This window comes from Crassostrea angulata, chromosome 2 (assembly GCF_025612915.1).
Source record: "Crassostrea angulata isolate pt1a10 chromosome 2, ASM2561291v2, whole genome shotgun sequence".
NCBI classification, from domain to species: domain Eukaryota; kingdom Metazoa; phylum Mollusca; class Bivalvia; order Ostreida; family Ostreidae; genus Magallana; species Magallana angulata.
In genome coordinates this window covers 73831328-73851909 of record NC_069112.1, presented here as the reverse complement: position 1 = coordinate 73851909, position 20582 = coordinate 73831328, and the positions used below count along the sequence as shown (strand labels likewise).

The window sequence follows — 20582 nt, the reverse complement described above, 5'->3', positions numbered from 1 at the left end:
ACGATGTAATCCATTTAAAATGACAACATAGTAAAACGTTTTTCAAAAGAACTAACTTTTCATTCCATTACATATCTATACACAAGACATGTCAGATGCAAAAACAGAATGATGCATCCTAAACGGCGGACGGAGTTTCACAGACACAGGTAATGTCAGGCATGTACACGTTATTTGAACACAGGATATGGCAGACATGTTTCTTGAACGCATGTAATGGCGGACACGTACAAGTTTCTTGAACACAGGTAATGGCAGACATGTAGACGTTTCTTAAACACAGGTAACGGCGGAAATGTAGACGTTTCTTGAACACCTGTAATGACGGACACGTACAAGTTTCATTATCACATGTCATGTCACACACATAAAAGATAAAAGTCAAATGCACTACCGGTTGTCTTATGCTGAACAAATCGGAATATCAAATGACGATCCAGTAATCCAGGTCTGCTTCAGCTATCGAAAGGTTTGAATCTGTCTAATCTCTGATCGATCTGTAAAGAATATTATTTATAGTATGTCATCTGTCAGTTTGTCTATTTATATTCAATATTCATCTATTTTCACATAGTTTACATGGGGTTTATGTTGCGTAATCACACTACGGCTACATACATACAAAAAGAATAGTATGGCGTTGTATATTATTAAGGGAATCAACAGTGTCCTATCTGGATATGTAACTTCTCCATAGAATGTCGCTACTCATGTAGGTCATTTATTCCTTTCTTCTGTAAGAAAATTAAAAAAAAAAAAAAATACTACAAATATGCGATATTTAAACTAAAAATGCTTGTAAATATGAATGAAATACATTATGGTTTGTATAATATATGTAGTTCAGTATTGAAAGCGATATATTTACATGCTAAAATGCACTCACGTTTCAAACTAAACTCTGTTGAGCAGAGGGTGTTAAAATGGTTTATTAGAAATAAATCCAAATGTGTAAAGGAGAAAAAAACCTGAAGTTTGAGAAAAACAAACAATGGCGTAAGTAATACATGATAACAAATTATTATAAGCAAACAGTGTTTTAAAAACAAGCATAATTTAAAAATATGTTAATCTTACAAATAATTTAACACATATTATGCACCATCGAAGCATGATGACCAGTAACTTAACTAATGGGCACGCCACATTTAAACATTTAAATTTATATTTATTATTTGGTTTCTTGAAAAACAAAATACATAAGATATGCTTTAGAAACTAAAAAATCAGGCTAATCTGTTATCATGAAATGAGTTTATGTCCTTGAATATAGGAGATATTAATCTTCAAAGTAATTTTTGTTTTCTTTTTCAAACCATTATGACTATCAATATTTTCATAATTTGAACAGAAATTCAAATGTCTAAAAATTCGTAAAACTGAACAATGACTCTTTTAAAAAATATTAAGAATATATAAGGTTTAACGATCACAATTTATTATTTAATGCTTCAAAATTGACCAAGTTTCTTAAATAGATAATTGCGCTTGCTGGTGACACATATTAAACTGTAAGGATTTTAAATTCGAGAGATCAAACATTTACATTAGAACTGAATAAGAATATTTCAGAAAAAAATGGTCTTGGGTCATATATTCTACAGACAAAGTTTCAACACTTACCCATGATGCACCGCGTGTATTATTCCCTGTTGTTTCATACATACCAGAACTCTCCAGAAAATAACGCGATATCGTGCATAAAAATGCGCATACATATCAGTTTAAAATTTTTTAATGGTTATCCTCATTTTTCGTCGAATATTTTTTTCTCATATTTTTTAAAAAAACTGCTACAGATGTATACACCTACTTGATATTTCAAGGTCATGTAATGCATCATACATAAAAATAAAAACTCCACAAAAATGGCATTGTTTTATTATCATAAAATTCTAGCCCCGTAAATATTTATGTTTACGCAAACTCAGAGTGTGTTCCTTAAATAATGAATGACTATAATAATGTATCGTTTGTAATTTGTTAGTCTGTTTGTGTTTGTCTCCCTTGTAAAATAAAAGAAAATGTTAACACTTACCTAAGAACATATCATTAGCTTCTGATGTACTCAATTTAGTAACGTCAAAGTACAGTTTTCAACCAAGCCGTTAACATTTTAAAACAATATTTCTACCCGATTGAAGTTTGTCCAAAAAAAACCCCCATAAATCAATGAAGAAGAAATAGAAAAAAATAAAGAAACGATGGAACACTGGTATCTGTCACGACAATGTCCACATGTTTCTTTGCAGTCGTAGCCATACGACCCTCTGTCACAAGCTATAAATTTAATTCAGTTTAATGTATTAATACAGTTTTCTTATATAAAGTTAAGGAGTTTTTAAACTTATAACTGTATCATTTTATACAACTTCGCGTGGTTAATCCATTAGAAAGTTAATCTCATCCAAATAGATGGGGCTGTCAAATTGCCAGAATTATTTATTCAATTCATTTTTTCAAAAAAGGAAGGTCTGTGATATTGCGTTACGAATTTGCTTGAAGCTTGTAAGAAAGTCAGAAACATAGAAAAATTAGAAACCTAGATTATTTATGCACTACTTTGACCTCTTGACCCTGTATGATATTATGCAGGAATAACAGCGGATTGCTCCAAACCACATTTCCTAGTCAAAAAATAGACACTGAATGTTAAAATCTAATTTTGCTATGATTATTTTATGATATGATTCTCACATGAAGTAACTTTCATATTATTCAATTCATATCAGAATCCTATAATAGGGATTATATTGTTCTCATATAAACCAATGTTTATATCATTCTTATGTGATTTCAATATCATTCTGATATGAGGGGCACTTAATATCAGTATGATATGTTGCGAGATCGCCTATGAAGTTGACAATAGTGCATTTAATGTGCACTTCCTGCTACGCTCTCCCTATCAGTCTACTACTCCTTAAAACACATTTCTTTACTTAATGTGTTTATCTATCCTTTCACTTACCAATTTCACACAGGTCTCCTTTAAAACCAGCATAACATCCAGTTAAGCAAGTCCCATTGTTAATGGAGCACTGGTTTACGTCACGGCATTGTCCACATGCATTGCAACCAGTACCATATGTTCCTTCTTCACAAGCTTTCAATACAAACCATTTTCATATGGAACATGATCAACCTGACCTTTTTTTTATTTTACAAATTTACTGTTTTCTTACCGAGACTGTAAAAACTAACACAACGATCTATAATAATATGTAGTTATGTTCATTAGAATGTTATTACTGTAGTTATACGACATCTTAGTCCATTTTTCCGTAGAATTTCAGATCTGCAGTCTTACTTATATCACATCGGTGACCTTTGTATCCAGGTTTACAGCCCTGACAGGTGCCCGTCTCTATGTGACAGTACTGACAGTTAACGTCTGGACAGGGAACGGAACAGTTGGACCCAAAATATCCCGTAGCAGAACATCCTTCAATTTATACAATGGTATTGACTTAGGTATACTTCTAAAATGTTCTTAATTTCTTCATGTGTAAAATGACATGGTTTCCTTATGCGAAACTTGGCAAGTGTTTGATGATGGTAATTCTATCATGCATATGCATCGGGTAAATATCTATGTTGATATGGTTCATGTTAAACCTTAATGTATTAATGAGTGAGGACACTATTTTGGAAAAACACAATCATCATATGTAAATGGCAACATTGTCAAATGTTATGTACGATTACATTGTTTGAAATGATGGTTAGTGTAGCATGGAAATAAACACACTTATATAGTTCAAAACACAGTACACAAGTCACATTCTAAATTTAGTCAATATTAAAGGTGTTCGCAGAATCACCGTATACTATATTTTTATTTTTACACATTGAATTGAAGAATTAAGTACTCTCACCATACACCTCCACTTCACAGAGGCCAATGTCAACATTTTTAGAGTAACCGTCAGGGTAGGTAACTCCTTGTAGTCTTTCGTTGTAGTAGATGACGTACTGTCCATGTACAGGACAGGTGGTGGTGAAGACAGCAGGTATACTGTCTCGTGTAAAGTTGTCGTCCTTGTAACACAGTGTTCCCTGTAGTCTGTCCGTTGTATTGGAGACGTACACCGAGAATCCAAGAGTAAAATTTGTGTTCTTATTAGAAGGACCTGTATCGTAATAATAAGAAAATTAATATGAAGGCCATAAGAAGTTAGTTAGATAAAAAAGAGAACCGATAAATGATTCTCAACATGTAATGGTCAACAAATATATATGGTTGACACTAAATGTATTAACGCACAAATGAAGCGGGCATGTAGACATAATTCATGTCAAATAAATAGTGGTGAAGTTAGTACATAGTAGATAACAATGTTTTACAACAGTGTATATCTATGTAGATAATGTAAATGAGTAACGCACAATTGAATCGGGCATGTAGACATCTTTTATGTCAAATAAATAGTGATGTCAGTATATAGTAGATAACAATGATTTACAACAGTGCATATCTATGTAGATAAGTATTTTGTTAAAGGGCCGACAATGAAACAAAATAAATCGTATATACATACAAAAAGCTTCGTTAGTGTATTCATGCCAATAATACAACAGTTCACTTGTTGCCCCTACACCCTACTGTAGAATGGGTTTACCTGATAGTTCTGTCTAGTTGAAAAGTGTGGTGTCGCCTAAACTTATGGCAGCGTTCGTGAATACCTGAACGTTTGCAAGTGTGTGAGCGGGAGGAGGGGGGGGGGGGGGGGGGCTATTGATAGAGTTCCTTTTACTCGTGTTGAGTTGTCGTCAGATCCTGGATATGGAGTGGACAGACACAGTCTCTATTTTATTTTTTTACAAATCACATCTCAAAATAATCAACTGAAGGTTTCTTTATCGTGCCAACAGCGACCGCGACGCTTGGCCTTACGTAATGACACACAATCAAGATTTGTCTCTGGATCTTTAATTAAGGTTTTCCGCTCTCAGCGGAAAACCTTACTATTATTCTGAAAAATTTTCAAATTTATTCTTATTTTTTTTTTCTTCTAGACGCCAACTTTGATCCTTAATATCTCGCTCGTTTGTTCACCGATTGTTTTGAAATTTTCAGGACTGATAACATGCCGCGTGATGTTGTCGTTGCATATTTTAGTTGAGTAAAATCCATATCCGGTTTTGAGTTATTTCCCTTTTAGTAAAATTTAACGACTTCTTTTGTCCAGGGGGGTTTAGCTATAACGATGACTGGCAGAGTCTCAAAGATGGGCTGGTTTGGAAGCTAATACATTGAATTTGTGCGAGATATATTTCATTTATTATTTAAATGCAAATAAAAGGGGTGGTATAGATGTTGAAACAAAGGTAAGAAAATTTTTTTAAAAAATTCGCGTATTTTCCGTGTTAGTTTTCTACCTGATAAAAATTTGTTATAACATGTATTTTAAAAGTTCTTGGTCTTACCCAGACCTTTCATTCGGTATACCGAAAAAAGGGCTGGCCCCTATAATTAGGGAGTTAGAGGCGTCCAAAGTTTCTTGTCAATAACTTAAAAAGGAATAAAAATTTCTAATGCATTATTGAAGCAAAGTTGTAAAGAAATTAATTTTGAATCCTTCCATAGTATTCAATTTAATGTTTTCGTAATTTATAGTCAGTATTTGCAGAAACAATTGTTGTCAGGTCGGTCCATTTTTGTGGGGGTGCGCACGTTATGAGGTTATGAAAGGGCTTCTTGTAATGCACTAACTGATACATGTAGCGCGCAAAAAGAATTCCACATAAAATTCCCAAATGTTTTTATTAAGGTCTTCCGTTTCCAACGGAAGACCTTTCTATTATTGTGCGGGAAAGATTATTTTTCTTTTTTTTTTTTTTCTTCCTAGACGCGAACTTTGAGGCTTCATATCTTGCTTATTTCTGAACGGTTTTTGCTCAAATTTTCAGGGCTAATGTACTTTACAAAACACTATCTTAAGCAATTCATAAAATTTAAAATTCCCTTTCCGTTAAAGAGTTATTCCCCTTTTAAAATTTTTTAGGGCCTTTTGTTTCCAGACAAAGGCTCCGAGACTATGATAGCAGGGAATGGGAATCCAACGAATTTGAATAACAGAGACATTGTAGTTGTGCACATCTGTTTTTGTTTTTAGATTACGTTTTTTATTTAGGAAAAGGTAGGGGGTCAAAAAACAGGATTCAAAAAAGTGCGAAAATTTTGACATATTTTCCTTTATATCTTTTAAACGAAAAATATTTTGTTAAGACATGTAGAATAAAAGTTGTGCAAAATATAGAGGGCTTTCATTTGACACCAATGAAAAAGGGCTGGCCCCTTAAATTAAGGGCTAATGGCCCCTAAAAAAGTTTGCTTAATAACTCAAAAACGGTTAGGATTTTGATATGGCTGTCGCTGGAAAAGTTGTTTTTTGGGATCTCATAAAGGTCGCTACAATGTTATTTTGTATGTGATTTGTGTAGTATGAGTGTAAAAAGCTTTACATGTTAACATGTACCTGTTTTCATTTGACAAGTTAACGAACGTCTTTGCGCGTACAACTGGCATAAAGTCACCGCAGAAAGTATGCTGGCTTATACAAACGGCATTAATTCATAAGAATTGTTTTTTTTAGAATATACGTGCTTTTTTTAGGAGTTTAAGTCATTGTTGTTAAGTTCTTATAATGCTCAACCCTTAAAAACGGGATTTGGAAAACAAATCATTGTTTTTCTTTTCTAGTAAACCACAAAATATGGAATTTAAAAAAATCTATGCATTACATTTTAGTTATTAACTCCATACATTTAAAATCTACCTTGAATCAGAGCTGGTGTGTACCATTACGTAAGCTCTCCCTCGCCCGCGGCCGAGAAAATCGGTCACCATGGTCGCGGCTGGACTACCTAGCGGTCAGGGGTTATCTAATACACGAGAGTTGCGTCTCTCATATATGATTTTATTGATCCGCAAACCCAAGAATTGTTTTCGTTTTGATTACACATGTTTTTTTATGCATTAAACGATTGGGTGTCAATTAAGAAATCGTTCAGTTAATTAATAAAAGCAATGTCATTCTCAATCTAAAGCAATAATAGATATAGATAAATTGTGGGTTTTAAGTTTAAAATAAATAACTTCTATTTGATAGAGTAAGGTCATTATACTGCAATTTTCAAGGCTTACTGGGTTCTGAGCTGTGTGGGTCTGTGCGTTGTACCTTTACGTAATCTATCGTTCGCCCACGGCCGAGGATCTCAGCCACGGCTGCACTACATAGCGGTTATTTATACACAAGATTCGCACACCGAGACGCACACTTCCATGCATATGAACGTGTTTGAGTTAATATAGTCGTAAATACAAGAACTGTTTTAATTTTATGTTATAAAAGTTTGTCCATTTTGTATTTATTTAATTAAATTTGAGTGTAAATGAATATTAATGAACGATATTAACCCAAATCGGAAACATCGTCAGACATAAATTAATGGTTGGTTTGTTTATATAAAATATTTTATAAACTGTACAAATAATGTTTTAAATCAACAACAACACCCCCCCCCCCCTAAATATTAAACATTTAAATGATGATCATCCATCGCCCATGGCTGAGGAGATCCGGCACGATTGGACAAGTGATCCGCGGTCGGTTCGTGATCTTTTACCTTATCACGCGTTCATGTTTCATATTTTGGCATTTTGCACGGACACAACTATATTTTATTATGTTTTCAACTATTATTTTGGTTTAAGATGAAAAGATAAATTTATTTTACTTGTACAGTTGATTAAGCATTGGTGTATACGATAGCGTACAAGGTAGTTTAAAAATCAAATCAAATTATAATCAAAGTTCCATGTTACATGTTTGCGGTAGGTGCTAGCACGATAAAAGAATGTCCTGAGTTGAGGCATTCGATGATTATTTAAAAGAATATTCACATGAGTTTTAAACAACTTTAGATTAGATTCTGTCGGTCACATATTAATCACTTCTGTAGTTTTTCTACATGTTCGTTTCATTATGGAAGCGAACTCATTGCTGCCCCCCCCCCCGCCCCCCTCCTCCCGCCCCGCTGACAGGAGCTCGCGTTGTATTTTTTTTTTGGGGGGGGGGGGGGCGAAACGATATCAAGATCTGTCGAAAATCATTTTTGGTGGCTTCTTCTTATGTGTAACATTTTGTTTCACTTTCCCACCCGTGTGTTTATTCGGTCAGTCTGTGTTAATTCAATCGCCACGTGCGACCGAGAATCTTGTGTCGCTTCAGCGCACACAGCTCAGAACATATATAGCCCCGGGTCATCAATTGTTATGTAATTGAGTAACAGTTGGAATGGTGCTTTTACTACATAAAATATAAATGAAAAAATCATCCAGAAAAAATGTTACCGTAACTCAATAGTCAATACCAAAAATAAAAATCCGTATGATTACAAACTGAAATCGGTTTTTCAGTATTCGGCGGGATTTGATTTTTTCTTCTACATTAGTATTTTTATTGGTTTCAGAGAATACGATGTAAAAATACAAACAGGAAATAAATCTGATATTATTTACATTGATAATGTTGAAAAATATTTAAAATTAAATTAGTCACATTCGTTAGAAAACAATGTTATACAAACATCCGATAATTTTTTTCCTATGTCGTATCATTCGCGTAAATAAATATGTTCTGTACATATCCATGTACCTCAGAAAAAATTCAAATGATTAAACAAAAAAGAAAGTTGTAATTACTATTTCGGATTTTTTTCAAAGTAATTTAACATTGTATTGAAAAGAACAAGAAATAAGAATGATATAAATTTTTGACTCAATCTTCGTATATATTACCGGCGCTCCTTACATGTATAACGGCGTTCAGTGTATATAGATTATCATGATCTATTTGAATTAAGTTCCATTCGTAAAGATTCCCTTAATAATTTATTGCATGACTGTGTACATTGTAGGCAAATCCCTGTGCGTTAATTACGTCTTGTTTTCCGTTAACAGTGGTTTAAGTAATTAAAATAATTACTTGTAAAAATATCTACAATCGGGATTCCAAAGAACTTACTTCCCGCAATTCATAGAAATGATCAGTATGTTTTCTTTCTATGTTTACATTTAATTTTGTTCAAATAATTAATAAATTTTCTATCATTTAAATTGTGTGCTTCATCAGATACTGATTCCAATTACCTTGAAGTCATTAAATTTCCATTGGCTTTTGACAAAAAAAGAGACGCTTGACCATCCAATGAAAACAAATACACAGAGTTTGATTGACAGGTTCAGCCAGGTGCAGGTCTCACCCGATGTCCGAGGTTAAGTGTGCCGCGAGTGGTCTCAATAAGAGTTATCGATGTAAATAAATTAAAAAAAAGATATATGCTTATCAAAACATGCTCGTGTAAGTTAAAGTTGATTAAGGCTTGTTCCAACAGAAATCATGTTTTGCTAACTGTATTTAACATTTTTTATGTATAGCGAATTTTAATATTGTACAGTCATTTTACCGGTAACGAATCAGTATGCGGTTTCTCGTGCATGCAACTATTATTATCAAAATTCCAAATGTTTTTATTTTTTGTTTAAATCGCGTTTCTTTGTCCTTCTAAACTGTATCAAACTTCCGAAAATATAAAGGATGAATTACGGAGACAGTAATTTCAACACCCCCTCCAGTTTCCTAGTTTCGAATTCGTTTCCCAGTATCGAATTAAGCGCCCTTTATCACTTCTGACCGAATATTTTGAGGCGAATTAATTTCAAAAATATTCTAGAGGTACATGTTAATGGACTTATAAATGAACAAGGAAAAACGATTGTGGGAATATGTCATTTAAACAAATTATATGATCGTTATTTTTATCATACCGTTTTCCGGTCAAATTGAAACTGGACTTGAACAGTTTTCATTTCCGTTACTTTATAATATTGAATTTTCATAAAAACACTTTATAATAGTAATTGATGATAAGTAGTTGCCATTTTCCTTTGTTTTTCCCGTATATCTATCAATTTTTGCAGCCAAATAATACTGCTGTCGCAATGAACCGTAACTAGGAAAACTACACGTGGTTCTATTTGAAGTCGTAATTTCATTCAAAGCTCCATTATTATTTGATATGATGTATTATCTTTTTAAATGAATTATATTTACTAATTATTCACTAAATAGGGATCAATAACAAACTTATTTTCATAGTTAGGCTTAATTGTTTTCACACTTTCGTTTTTTCTGCTTTGAACATCCGGTAGCTCATATCTGGGGCACATTTTTAATTTGTAAACAATTCGGTAAATAATCGTGCAAATGGCAAACAACTTCACGTACTGATATAATATTTATTTCTGTGTTATAATCACCTAGCTAGAATTTTTTAAAACCTCAACTTTGTCTTCCACCAATAATTTTTCTAAAAATTATTCGATACTGGCAAATATTCGTTACCGGTAAAACTGTACCAGTACTGAAACATCGTATAAAAACGTTATATATACATGTACTCTGTAACTAGTCGTCTTTTAATACATATACCTTTCTTTTGTTTGTTAAAAATAAATTCAATTTTGTTAAAAGATAAGTATATCATTTCTTCTAGATTTTTTTTTTCATGAAAATACCTACAAGAGAGTTTTGCCAATCACAAACAGTTTAAAGTACATGTAATGTAAAACACGGGCTCCATTTTGAAACAAATTGTCAGAGAGTTCGGAATGAAATCTGATAAACGTTTCACATGGTTCTCGCACGCTTTGCTCGAAATGATTTAAACGCATTGTCCGAAATTCTGCACGCTTTGTCCGAAACGCTAAACGGTTTACACGAAACGCTTCACGATTCACACGAAACGCTAAACGGTTATTACGAAACGTTTTTCGCACGTAAGTCGCACGCTTTTTTGTTGTTGTATAGTAGTACGTTTCAGGGTCTGTAAACTTTGTCAGCACGCAACAATTCTAAATTGCACATTGTCTTCAAAAATTTACAAATATCTAAATAAAGAAGTTATCTTAGAGAAAAGGTTACGTGTTTTGTAAACGGGTTCGGTTTAAAAAAAAAAACACAATTCCTGACATGACACATGAGTACATACTGTTTATTACAATGCTTGCTACCCTCTGAAAATTTAACTCGCCATTAAATATCTCATTTTTTAAATAATGTTTGTTACGATGACATAAACTGTGTGCGACAAATAGTTTTCCTAAAACATTTTCTTATTTTCTTTTTCAAAACACGTTTTATATGCAGGCTTTCAATCACAACACGTTTTTATAACAAAAGCAGAACTGAAAGTTTAGTAATTATAATCGTTTGACACCATATCACATATATTTTCAACTCGCAGGAACAACGGAAGACCTACTCGTGGCTTTGCCACGAGCTCTGCTCTAGTTCATATGTACATTTTCATTTCATAAAGATGAACCTCTCTGACCTTATTTTTGTTGTTTGTTTCATAACTGTGCCCCTGTCTATATTTAGATGCATTACGAGACTCAGGTAACCGATCGATAGGAGAGTCGCTAGCTGTATTCATGGCCGTCGCCTAGACAACAGTGCATGTGCTTGTAGAGCTGGACGTTCACGTTTAACGCCCCACTGTGTTACTTTGAATTGTTTCAGTACTGGGAGATGTGTTAATAAAATGGTTCCAATACATGGTAATTAAACTCAAATTTTCTACAATACGTATACACGGCCGTCTTATAAAGCACAATGTGTATTACTGACATGACAAATGTACGCGAACGCGGGATTGCTCCCGATAGAACATTTCTTATAAAGCAAAAGAAAAATACTGATTTGCGATGGACATAATATAATTATCATCGTGGAGATGATTTTAAAAAGTGAATGTAATATTCGTATACGATAATATTTGAATCCTAAGCCGCTAGTTTTAAGTTACGATTATCAGGGATATTAATTATGACTTGCCCCGCGTTTCACGTTTTTTACTTGCAAAACATCTACAAACGAAAATACCAAACAACCTTCAGCAGCAACTTATAAATTATTTATTCCATACACAATTCTAAAGAGGTAATTAAATAAATTTTATAAATGCTTTATACTTGTACTCGCTATCTTCCATGGAAAAAAGTGGCATGGAAAAAATGTTGTTCAATGTTCATCAAATACGCTGTAGCCTTAGCAATCGAAAATAATTAACAAACTGTATATTGATAGATTGACATATCAACAAACATTCAGACCCGCAATGTGGTTTTTTTTTTACAAGTTCTATAAAATGTAGACCTAATGACTGAATTATTTACCGTTTTCCGTCTGCGTTATTTTGAATCACGTGTGTACGTTATGTGTAGCCATAAAGATGAACACTTTAAGTGTTTAATTTTTAAAAGAAATTGTGTACATGCAGAGCAATGCAATGCTAGGACAATTAAATTTCAACAATGTATATGGTGAGGCCGGTCGGACTGATACTGGTTCTGCTTGTTCTACAAATAGCGAATGTAAGACGAAGTATTGGGGGTGTTATATTTTAAACAAATATAAGTATTGCTTTCTTAAGAGCTTGCATTACTCAACTTAGTATTTTATTGGAAGCATTCTTAGTTATCTTAGCTGCATATATGTACCAATGACAATGAACTTTATTCTCAATAAACTGTGTTTACAGTGTAGAGAAGATATATACAAAAATTACATTGTGAAGAAGGATTAGTACGTGTACACGCTCGGTCTGTATCCCGGAAAAATTGACTACCATCCGAAATTTTTCATACAAGGTCTACACACTTGCAGCTAACATTACCTTTAAAAATACATTTTAGAATTTGCCGCTGTTTATAAATTCATTAAAAAGACGCGCAGAATCAAGTGGTAATATGTTGTTTGATATGGGATTTATGACGTCTATTTATATTGTTTTCATTAAAATTATTTCAAGCTTGTGGGTGGAATGAAATCAGTTTCACATGTTATATGACATAACGATGTCCTCTCCCCACTTTTTCTCGCAGAAACTATTTTTTTTAAAATTTACATCCAAAAATTGAATTATCATGGAGTTGCCCCCCCCCCCCCCCCCCCCCCATTTTGGTAGCATGTAAAAAAAATGGTATGAAAATCATGAAATTATGGGTGAAATTTTGACAATTTTGAAAAATTCAAAATTCTTCTTTTTTTCTTTTTTTGCTTGTCAAGATTTGTTGGATGAGTTTGCCCCCCCCCCCCCCCCACTTTCAAAAACGATGCTACGTGTCTGGAAATTACTCATTTCTTTCTTCCCTTCTTTAATAAACAAAACAAACCTACAAACATAACCGATCCAGATAAATATAATTACATGTATCAAAAATAAACTTCAAAAACAAACTACACATTCATCCATCACCCACAATATTGCCTTTTCGATATTTGTCATCGTTGTAGACCCGTTTAACAATCTGTTAAGTAGGTGCTGGCACGACAAAGAACCCCTTGCTGATCTACATTTTCATTAACGCATACAAAGAAAAAATATATTTTGATTTATTTTTGAATTTCTTTTGATGTAAAAAAAAAAAGAAGAAAAAATTGGTTCTCAGTCTCTCTTTATGCCTGTTTGTTAGCGGTTAATCCAAGTTCATTTTGAATATCCTTTTGTAATTCAAAAAATGCGATGTAAATTTTTTTTCATGCAATATTTCGGATAAAGCAATGAAGAGTTGTTTCTTGAAAATTTATTAGACCATAAAATTGTAAAATGCTAACATTGAAAATTGTGCCCGATTTCTTTCTCTTTTTTAAGGTAAAACTTTATTGATTTAAAAAATGATTCTTTGAGACAAACAAATTGACATAATCAATAAAAGTTTGACAATCTCTAACTGCAGGTCTGTAGCTTTTAGTCTGAAAAGAATCGGATGGACGACCTAGGACACAGATCGTCCATCTGAATTTCTTGAAAATTGCCATTTCTTTCGTACGCGGACGCAATACTCACCCAGACTAAATGGTTCGTAAGTTTTAAGTTTTAACTGCTTTGAAAGATAATATTGGTTTTCTGATAATTATGAACATGAATAATTAAATAAAAATGGTTAAAATTACAGTAAAATTACCGGCACCGGTCTTCTCCATGCGCGGATCTAGAAGGGGAAGGGTTCCAGCCCCCCCCCCCCCAGTGAAATTTCTTTCAATTACGTGTACATTATTAACTTACCAAATATGCCTCGGACATCCCTTGGCAAATTTAAAAAACCGTCTGACTTTTCAACCCCCACCCCGGAAAAATTGTCTGATCCGCGCATGTTTCCCCCCCCCCCCCCTCGAAATACAAAATTATTCTTCAAAACCCCCTGTAAATTTTCAGGATATCCGCATATATACTAAGAGATTCATTGGCGCTTGCGTTCGATAAAAATGCGTGTAAAACGTTTGCCAATGGTCTTTTTAACTTCGTACCGGGCATAACCATAGTCCCACTCTGTGAATAAAATGCGGCGAATCAAGCTAGAGACAACGTGTTAAGATCTGTATTTGCTTATAAACATGTAGTATCATCGTGCAAAATGCACTGTTCAATATATTTTTTTTTTTTACTTTACTTGTAAAATTCAACATCTGTTTCGTATAATTTTTTCTCACAGTTTATTTCTTACAAAGTTACTTTTTTATTTAGTGATTGACATGTACACTTTTCAGACTTAATATGTGATTTCAAAGAGACAGAGTGTCATGTCTCAAGGACTGTTTATCTCTTAAAACAACATTGTGCAATTATCAGATTTTCATTTCTTGGACATCAAAGACTCATTGAGTTTATTTAATTATTTTATATCTGTGAACCTTTCACTCAGCTTACTTATACCATTACCTGTCAATTTATACTCATTGTTAAGATTCTTATAAATAGTTATGTACAATTGTCAATGCGCAGTCTGGAATACGGCGGCCAGCTCCGGCCACGTCCGACTCTCCCAGAGTCTTGAGTCCGGAGGCCACTTGTTTGTAACATGTCTGTCTGTTAAATTGTTATAATTTTGCCATCGTTGAGTCTCGTCCAATTAATGTGGAATCCTGCATCAATTGCCTGTTTATTTCTCAGGAACTGTATACTGGTGGACCTTCGGGAATACGGCAAACCTACCCTTCGTTTTAGCTTACAGCCCACAGCGCGCCACAACCTTATACCTTATACACTTTACGCCAACATTCCCTCACCCGGTTCGTACTGCACACGACCGATGCAGATCCAGACGAATTCTCTAGCACCGTAAAATCTACGCGGTCACAGAAATATTATACAATTATTTAATGCTTGAGCAGTCAATAGACCAGAATATTTTTCCCGAGGTGCAGGGAACAGTTCAGTATGATCTATTGCCCGAGGTCAACGGCCGAGGGCAATAGATCATACTGAGCTGTTCCCTGCACCAAGGGAAAAAAAAATCTGGTCTATTGACTGTTCAAGCATTAAATAATTGTTTTATTACCTAATTCCTTTTTTTAATTTTCGGGGTTTACAATTTGCATATTGCAGATGGTTTTCGTGCCATTATGCAATATACTAAGATATTTTTTTTCATCTTTTACATGCACAGAACCTGTTGCATGCATTACAACATCTCAATTTAATAGTAGTTTAAACAAAAGAAGGGGGACTTAAACCCATTAGATTTTAAATAGTCTTTTACCTTATTTGAGGCTTTAAAGCTGTTGATTATTTGATACTCCATTTTGATAACATTGAATTTGGTTTCACCAAGTACTAAAAACAACGTCTATGTAAAGGAATATACATTCCCTGAGAACTATCGAAAGGATGTAACATTAACATACCCGCGTTCTGAAATACGTTGCCGGTCCAATAGATTGCAGTCTATTGACCGGCGGTCCAATAGATCGCAGTCTATTGACCGGCGGTCTATTGACCGGCAGTTCAAAATAGACGCAAATATTTAATTGGTAATAAAACAACAAAATCCGTTTGATTATGTAATAAAATACTTTGTTTCTTAGTGTTTGTACGTCTAATATTGTACTATGGTCAGCTATAAATTTTTTGTAATACGTCACAAGTATGACGCAGCTACGACGGAAAACCTAATCGTTGCTTGCAACGAGCTCGTCTCTAGTTCATTTAATACTTTGTGCAATTATAAATATTATTTTGATAATGTCAAATCTGTTCACTCTTAATTAAAATAAGAAACATTACAAAGTTGCTGTAATAAACGTTGTGATTAAACGATATATTCATAACTTTTTAACTATCTGACTTGAAAAATTATTTAAATGTTGTCCATAAGTTGATAGGGGTTAAACTCCACATACATTATTTGCAAATGTTGCACGGAACAAAACACTGGTAAACGTGTTACTTTGTTTTGGATTCTGAAAAAATCGGAAATAGTCCCCTACTCAGTCTCGTTATAGATAAAAACAACGGAATTTATGATTACATGAGATGATCGAAAAAAAAATGTGACTATATCCCATTGATATATTATACCTGCCCCCTACACAGTTTCATAACAAATAATACCAACAACGGAATTTAGGTTTAACAGAACCTTATCAATAACGAGAATCAGTAAATGTGACTATACCCCATGGTTCATTGTCCGTCCTGAAGTAGATGGTGATGTGGTGGATGCTGTGGATGGTGGTCAGGTTCACCCACCAGGTGGCGGTTTGTCTAAGATATGATATGGCACATTGACCTCCAGTCCAACTCAGGTTTGATTTACGTCCGTCTACAGCCTTACTGGCGTCATATGTGTCGTAATCTCCTCTATAAACGTATTGGTACTGTTGGTATGCTGGTTTGTTGAGGGCGACATTAACTGTGAAGATAAACACACATTACTAACATTCAAATGCAGTTGTTAAGACGACTTGAAAGTATCAATTTTCTCTCGCAAAACCTATCAGTATATGAAATCCTAATGTAGTTCAATCGATAAAAGAACCTTAGTGACTAATTGCTATAAATATTATGAATAAAAATTTCATATCTAATAGAATGACATTGAAGTTTGAAAAAAGAAATTCCTATGGATATAATAATGCTACATGAGTTTGTTTTAATGTAAATTGTGGGTTTGTTTTAATGTAAATTGTGTATACTGTGTATATATCTATATTTTATACAATGAACTATTAGTGTCTCAAGATTGAAGAGTTAAAACAGTGGGTAGAAGATGACGCAGCATAAGGTTAGAGACTGGAAAAAGAAGTACCCCCCCCCCCCCAACGGAAAGACACGTGTACTATCGAACACATACACTAAATGAAATGCAGTTGATTAAACGATTTAAAAATAAATTTATAGCAAGTCTGTTTATAGTTCAAATGTAGTATAATCAGGGAAAGTACTTACACTTAAAAATATAAAAGTTGCAGCATTAAGTCATGAATCATGGTAGGTGCCAGCACGATAAAGAACCCTTACTTGTCATTGTTCCTAACTACCGAACCATTGACCTTTTCCCGGCATCAAGTGACATTAGAAACTTGATATTTCCTTTTTCAATATATTTCTTTGAAGTACGTTAAGTATATAGCCTTTAAAATACTTATAGTTAATATGTAAATACTCTTTGACTGTGGAGATTGGTTTTAGAATGTAGTATTGCTATTGTTATCTTAACAATAATTTCTGGGAAATTCACTAAACGCCTTTATTTTTTACATTTTATTCTTTTAAATAACCATTTGATGGTTTGGTTCAATTCTTGTAAAGTATCCCAAAACAACCTCACTTGGAAAATATCATGATATTTAGAAATGTACATAAATTGGACTCACCGTATGCCTGGGATACTGTCAGCAGACAGAACAACACAGCGAGGACATCGTGGGGATACACAGAGTGTCCGGACAGGGACACCATGGTGTTGTCAATCAGGTCAAACTATATAACTCTATGAGTATAGATGTGTATGCCTAACAGAAATAACAAAGCAAATAAAAAGTATACATTCGTCTGAGAAGACAGATGTAGACAGTCTGTATATGTATTTGTTTAGAAGTTTAAGTAGACGAGGGGTGTGTGTGTGTGGCTAGTGAAGGCGCAGACTCAATGATCACGTGACGAGGAAGTAAAACAATAAATATTAAGAGCTTAATACGATGTTCAATGACTAGCTGTCAATCTTTATTATAACAAGTAGACCTTTATGAGATTATTTCTTCATTTGAAAATTTTAAGGTCGTCCATCCATAAATATCATATTTCATATCTAATAGATTGCAGGTTTGATCACTAAAACCTTGTTGTGATTTTAAGGAGTTTATTAAATTATACAGATTCACCTTTGAAATCTTTTTTAAAAAAATTAATATTAATATATTTATTCTATGTTGTAGTTAACATTGAAGTCTACGGGGAAAAATGCATTAAATATATTGCTTTAGTACATGCAATTTTCTCACATTTCTCTTGGTAAAAAGTTGCAAAAGCTTTCCCTTTCTTCGAATATGCTAAAATAATTCATAATTTACCATACATATTTTCAAAAAATGTTTTTTATATAAATTTTCCTAAAGGGCAGACATCTCTTTAAAAAAAAATTAAGTGCAAAAAGTTCATTTAATTAACTACATACATACACGTACGCGAGTTTGGTTTATGTCAGCCTCATAATAGTTTTAAAACACGTATTTGATGCAGTATAGATCAATCAAAATTGTTAAATTTGCATTAGTTATGGATGGACTGCCTATAAGCGATATAGTCTGATATAATAATATGATATAATACACACATGTAAATATATGAAAGGTTGTTGATGTAGTCGAGTAACTGCACGCGTACGTTACTCGGTCTATGTCTGAATTAGTACTACCATAATGTTCACCTTACTTATTTGTTTAAGGTCACATTAAACGATACCCAGAGTATGTTGAGTATTATTCTTTGAAATCATTTAATTTCATGAGGGCCAATTTTCGTGGATTGTTGTTTTTTTTTTTTTTTTTTTTTTTTTTTTTTTTTTTTTGCTTATTCGTGGGAATGTAATTTTTCGTGGATGCGTCAATTTCGGTAAAAAAGACAACTCTTTCTAAATGTGCTTTCGTTGAGGATGTTAATTCGTGAGGTAGGGCTACCCACAGATACTATGAAAATTGAGCCACCATGCAATTTAATGATTTCACAGTATAGATAATTGAAGAAAATAACTTGCATTTAGGGAGGGTAACGCTGGTAAAAACAAACTGTTTTAAAGATACACACGAGTTTGCATTGTGTAAGAGTATATAGGTAGCTTCGCCAAATAAAAACGAGTTGGCCAATCATACAGTTTGTATACCAGCGGCATGTATTGTTTATACATAATGACATAATGTGTTGATCTTTAGAGCGCTAAAGTAATACATCTAACATTATATTTTAAAATGTGATGCAATATCACAAGTCCGGGACAAGCTTATAGACAAACATGTTTCGGCTAGACCAAATGTGCTAAAATTTTCGTACCTTATGGCAGCATGCAACATGAAATTGTTGAGAAAATTGTGTATGCTTATAAGAAAGATATACGAGGTACTCTGTCGTCTATGAGGTTCATTTTGTATAATTTTTCCCAACTTTGTAACCTTTATATTTATATATGTTTACCTCTGACCATTTTTTGGGGTATATTTTAATGTTATTTAATTTTTGTCTTCATGTACCATATGTTTGAAATAGTTTTTAACGATTAAATGAACTGAACTGAACTGCAAAAGTGAAACCATTTTATTAGTGAGAGTTAAAACTGTAAGACATAACATGTGTAATATCGTCCTAGTATGTTATCTTTTTCCTTACAAAATATATTTTCCATTTATCATTCTTCGCCTTTTAGTATTGCCCTTTTTTAGTTAAAGAAAAAAACCTCATAACGATTATTATAAATCAATGACTGAAATATCTGAGACACAGGTGCGTGCATGAACAATATACACAAACCATAATTAACTAGACAAGACATAAATCTCATAATTCTTTTTAATTGATAATAAAACTCTTTTGATTCATACTTCATTTAGTTAACTTGAAATCCAACATGTATTAAGGGTTATTCCTAGTGAAAAATTATCAAACTTCATAAAACATAACAAAAATTCACATTAAAGGGTATTTCACAGAAGTCTATTAAAAAAACAATGCTTGACAAATAGTATGGGCGGTGCGTTTTAAGAATACCAAGAAAAGTGTGTTATCGGCGTTGTTCTTCCTAAAGCCACTCTCATTGCAGGCACATAGCATTGTTTTTAAAAGTTGGGGAGGGCAAAATCTTCTAAAAAAAAAATGACAAGCAAAAAAACCCACCAAACAAACAAACAAAAAAGGAGTGAGTTTTCAAGATCATGAAAATCATCCGGGGGGTTGGGGTGTGGTAGGGAGGGGATTGGGGGGGGGGGGGGGCAGAGCATATCTTTAACTTTAAATAACAATAATCTTGCAGTTAGTTTCCTTCCTTTCAATTCAGTTTTATACATCCTCTCGCAAAACGTGGGAAGCCGACTCAATTTTAATTCACTTTATATACATCTTATAAAACACAATGTTATAAAACACAATGTTTCCTGCGAGAAAGAGTGGGAGAGGGGGTGTGCTGGCCCTACTGCCCCCCCCCCCCGCCCCTTTCGCTGATGCTACGTCCTTGCATTGAG

At 33.5% G+C, this 20582-nt stretch overlaps 2 protein-coding genes across 2 annotated transcripts in view; both read right to left on the bottom strand.

The window, feature by feature from the left end:
- LOC128172165 (multiple epidermal growth factor-like domains protein 11) overlaps positions 1 to 20582 on the bottom strand; it is a 127156-nt gene that overhangs the window by 62488 nt on the left and 44086 nt on the right. The gene's annotated exons all lie outside the window — the stretch shown is intronic.
- LOC128172170 (angiopoietin-1 receptor-like) lies at positions 887 to 17914 on the bottom strand. The gene is made up of 6 exons (XM_052837953.1): positions 17730 to 17914; positions 16529 to 16765; positions 3879 to 4133; positions 3311 to 3445; positions 2972 to 3106; positions 887 to 2280 (listed from the first exon to the last, which is right to left on the bottom strand). Exons 1-6 carry the CDS (start codon positions 17812 to 17814, stop codon positions 2117 to 2119), a joined length of 1011 nt encoding a protein of 336 aa, XP_052693913.1. The 5' UTR covers positions 17815 to 17914; the 3' UTR covers positions 887 to 2116.

Excerpts from the sequence above, each read along its gene's own strand:
- LOC128172170 (XM_052837953.1), bottom strand. The coding sequence starts at position 17,814 with ATGGTGTCCCTGTCCGGACACTCTGTGTATCCCCACGATGTCCTCGCT. Across the intron at positions 16,766-17,729 it reads GACAGTATCCCAGGCATACG|TTAATGTCGCCCTCAACAAA; the intron begins GTGAGTCCAATT and ends TTATCTTCACAG. Across the intron at positions 2,281-2,971 it reads AGGAGACCTGTGTGAAATTG|CTTGTGACAGAGGGTCGTAT; the intron begins GTAAGTGAAAGG and ends TTAAATTTATAG.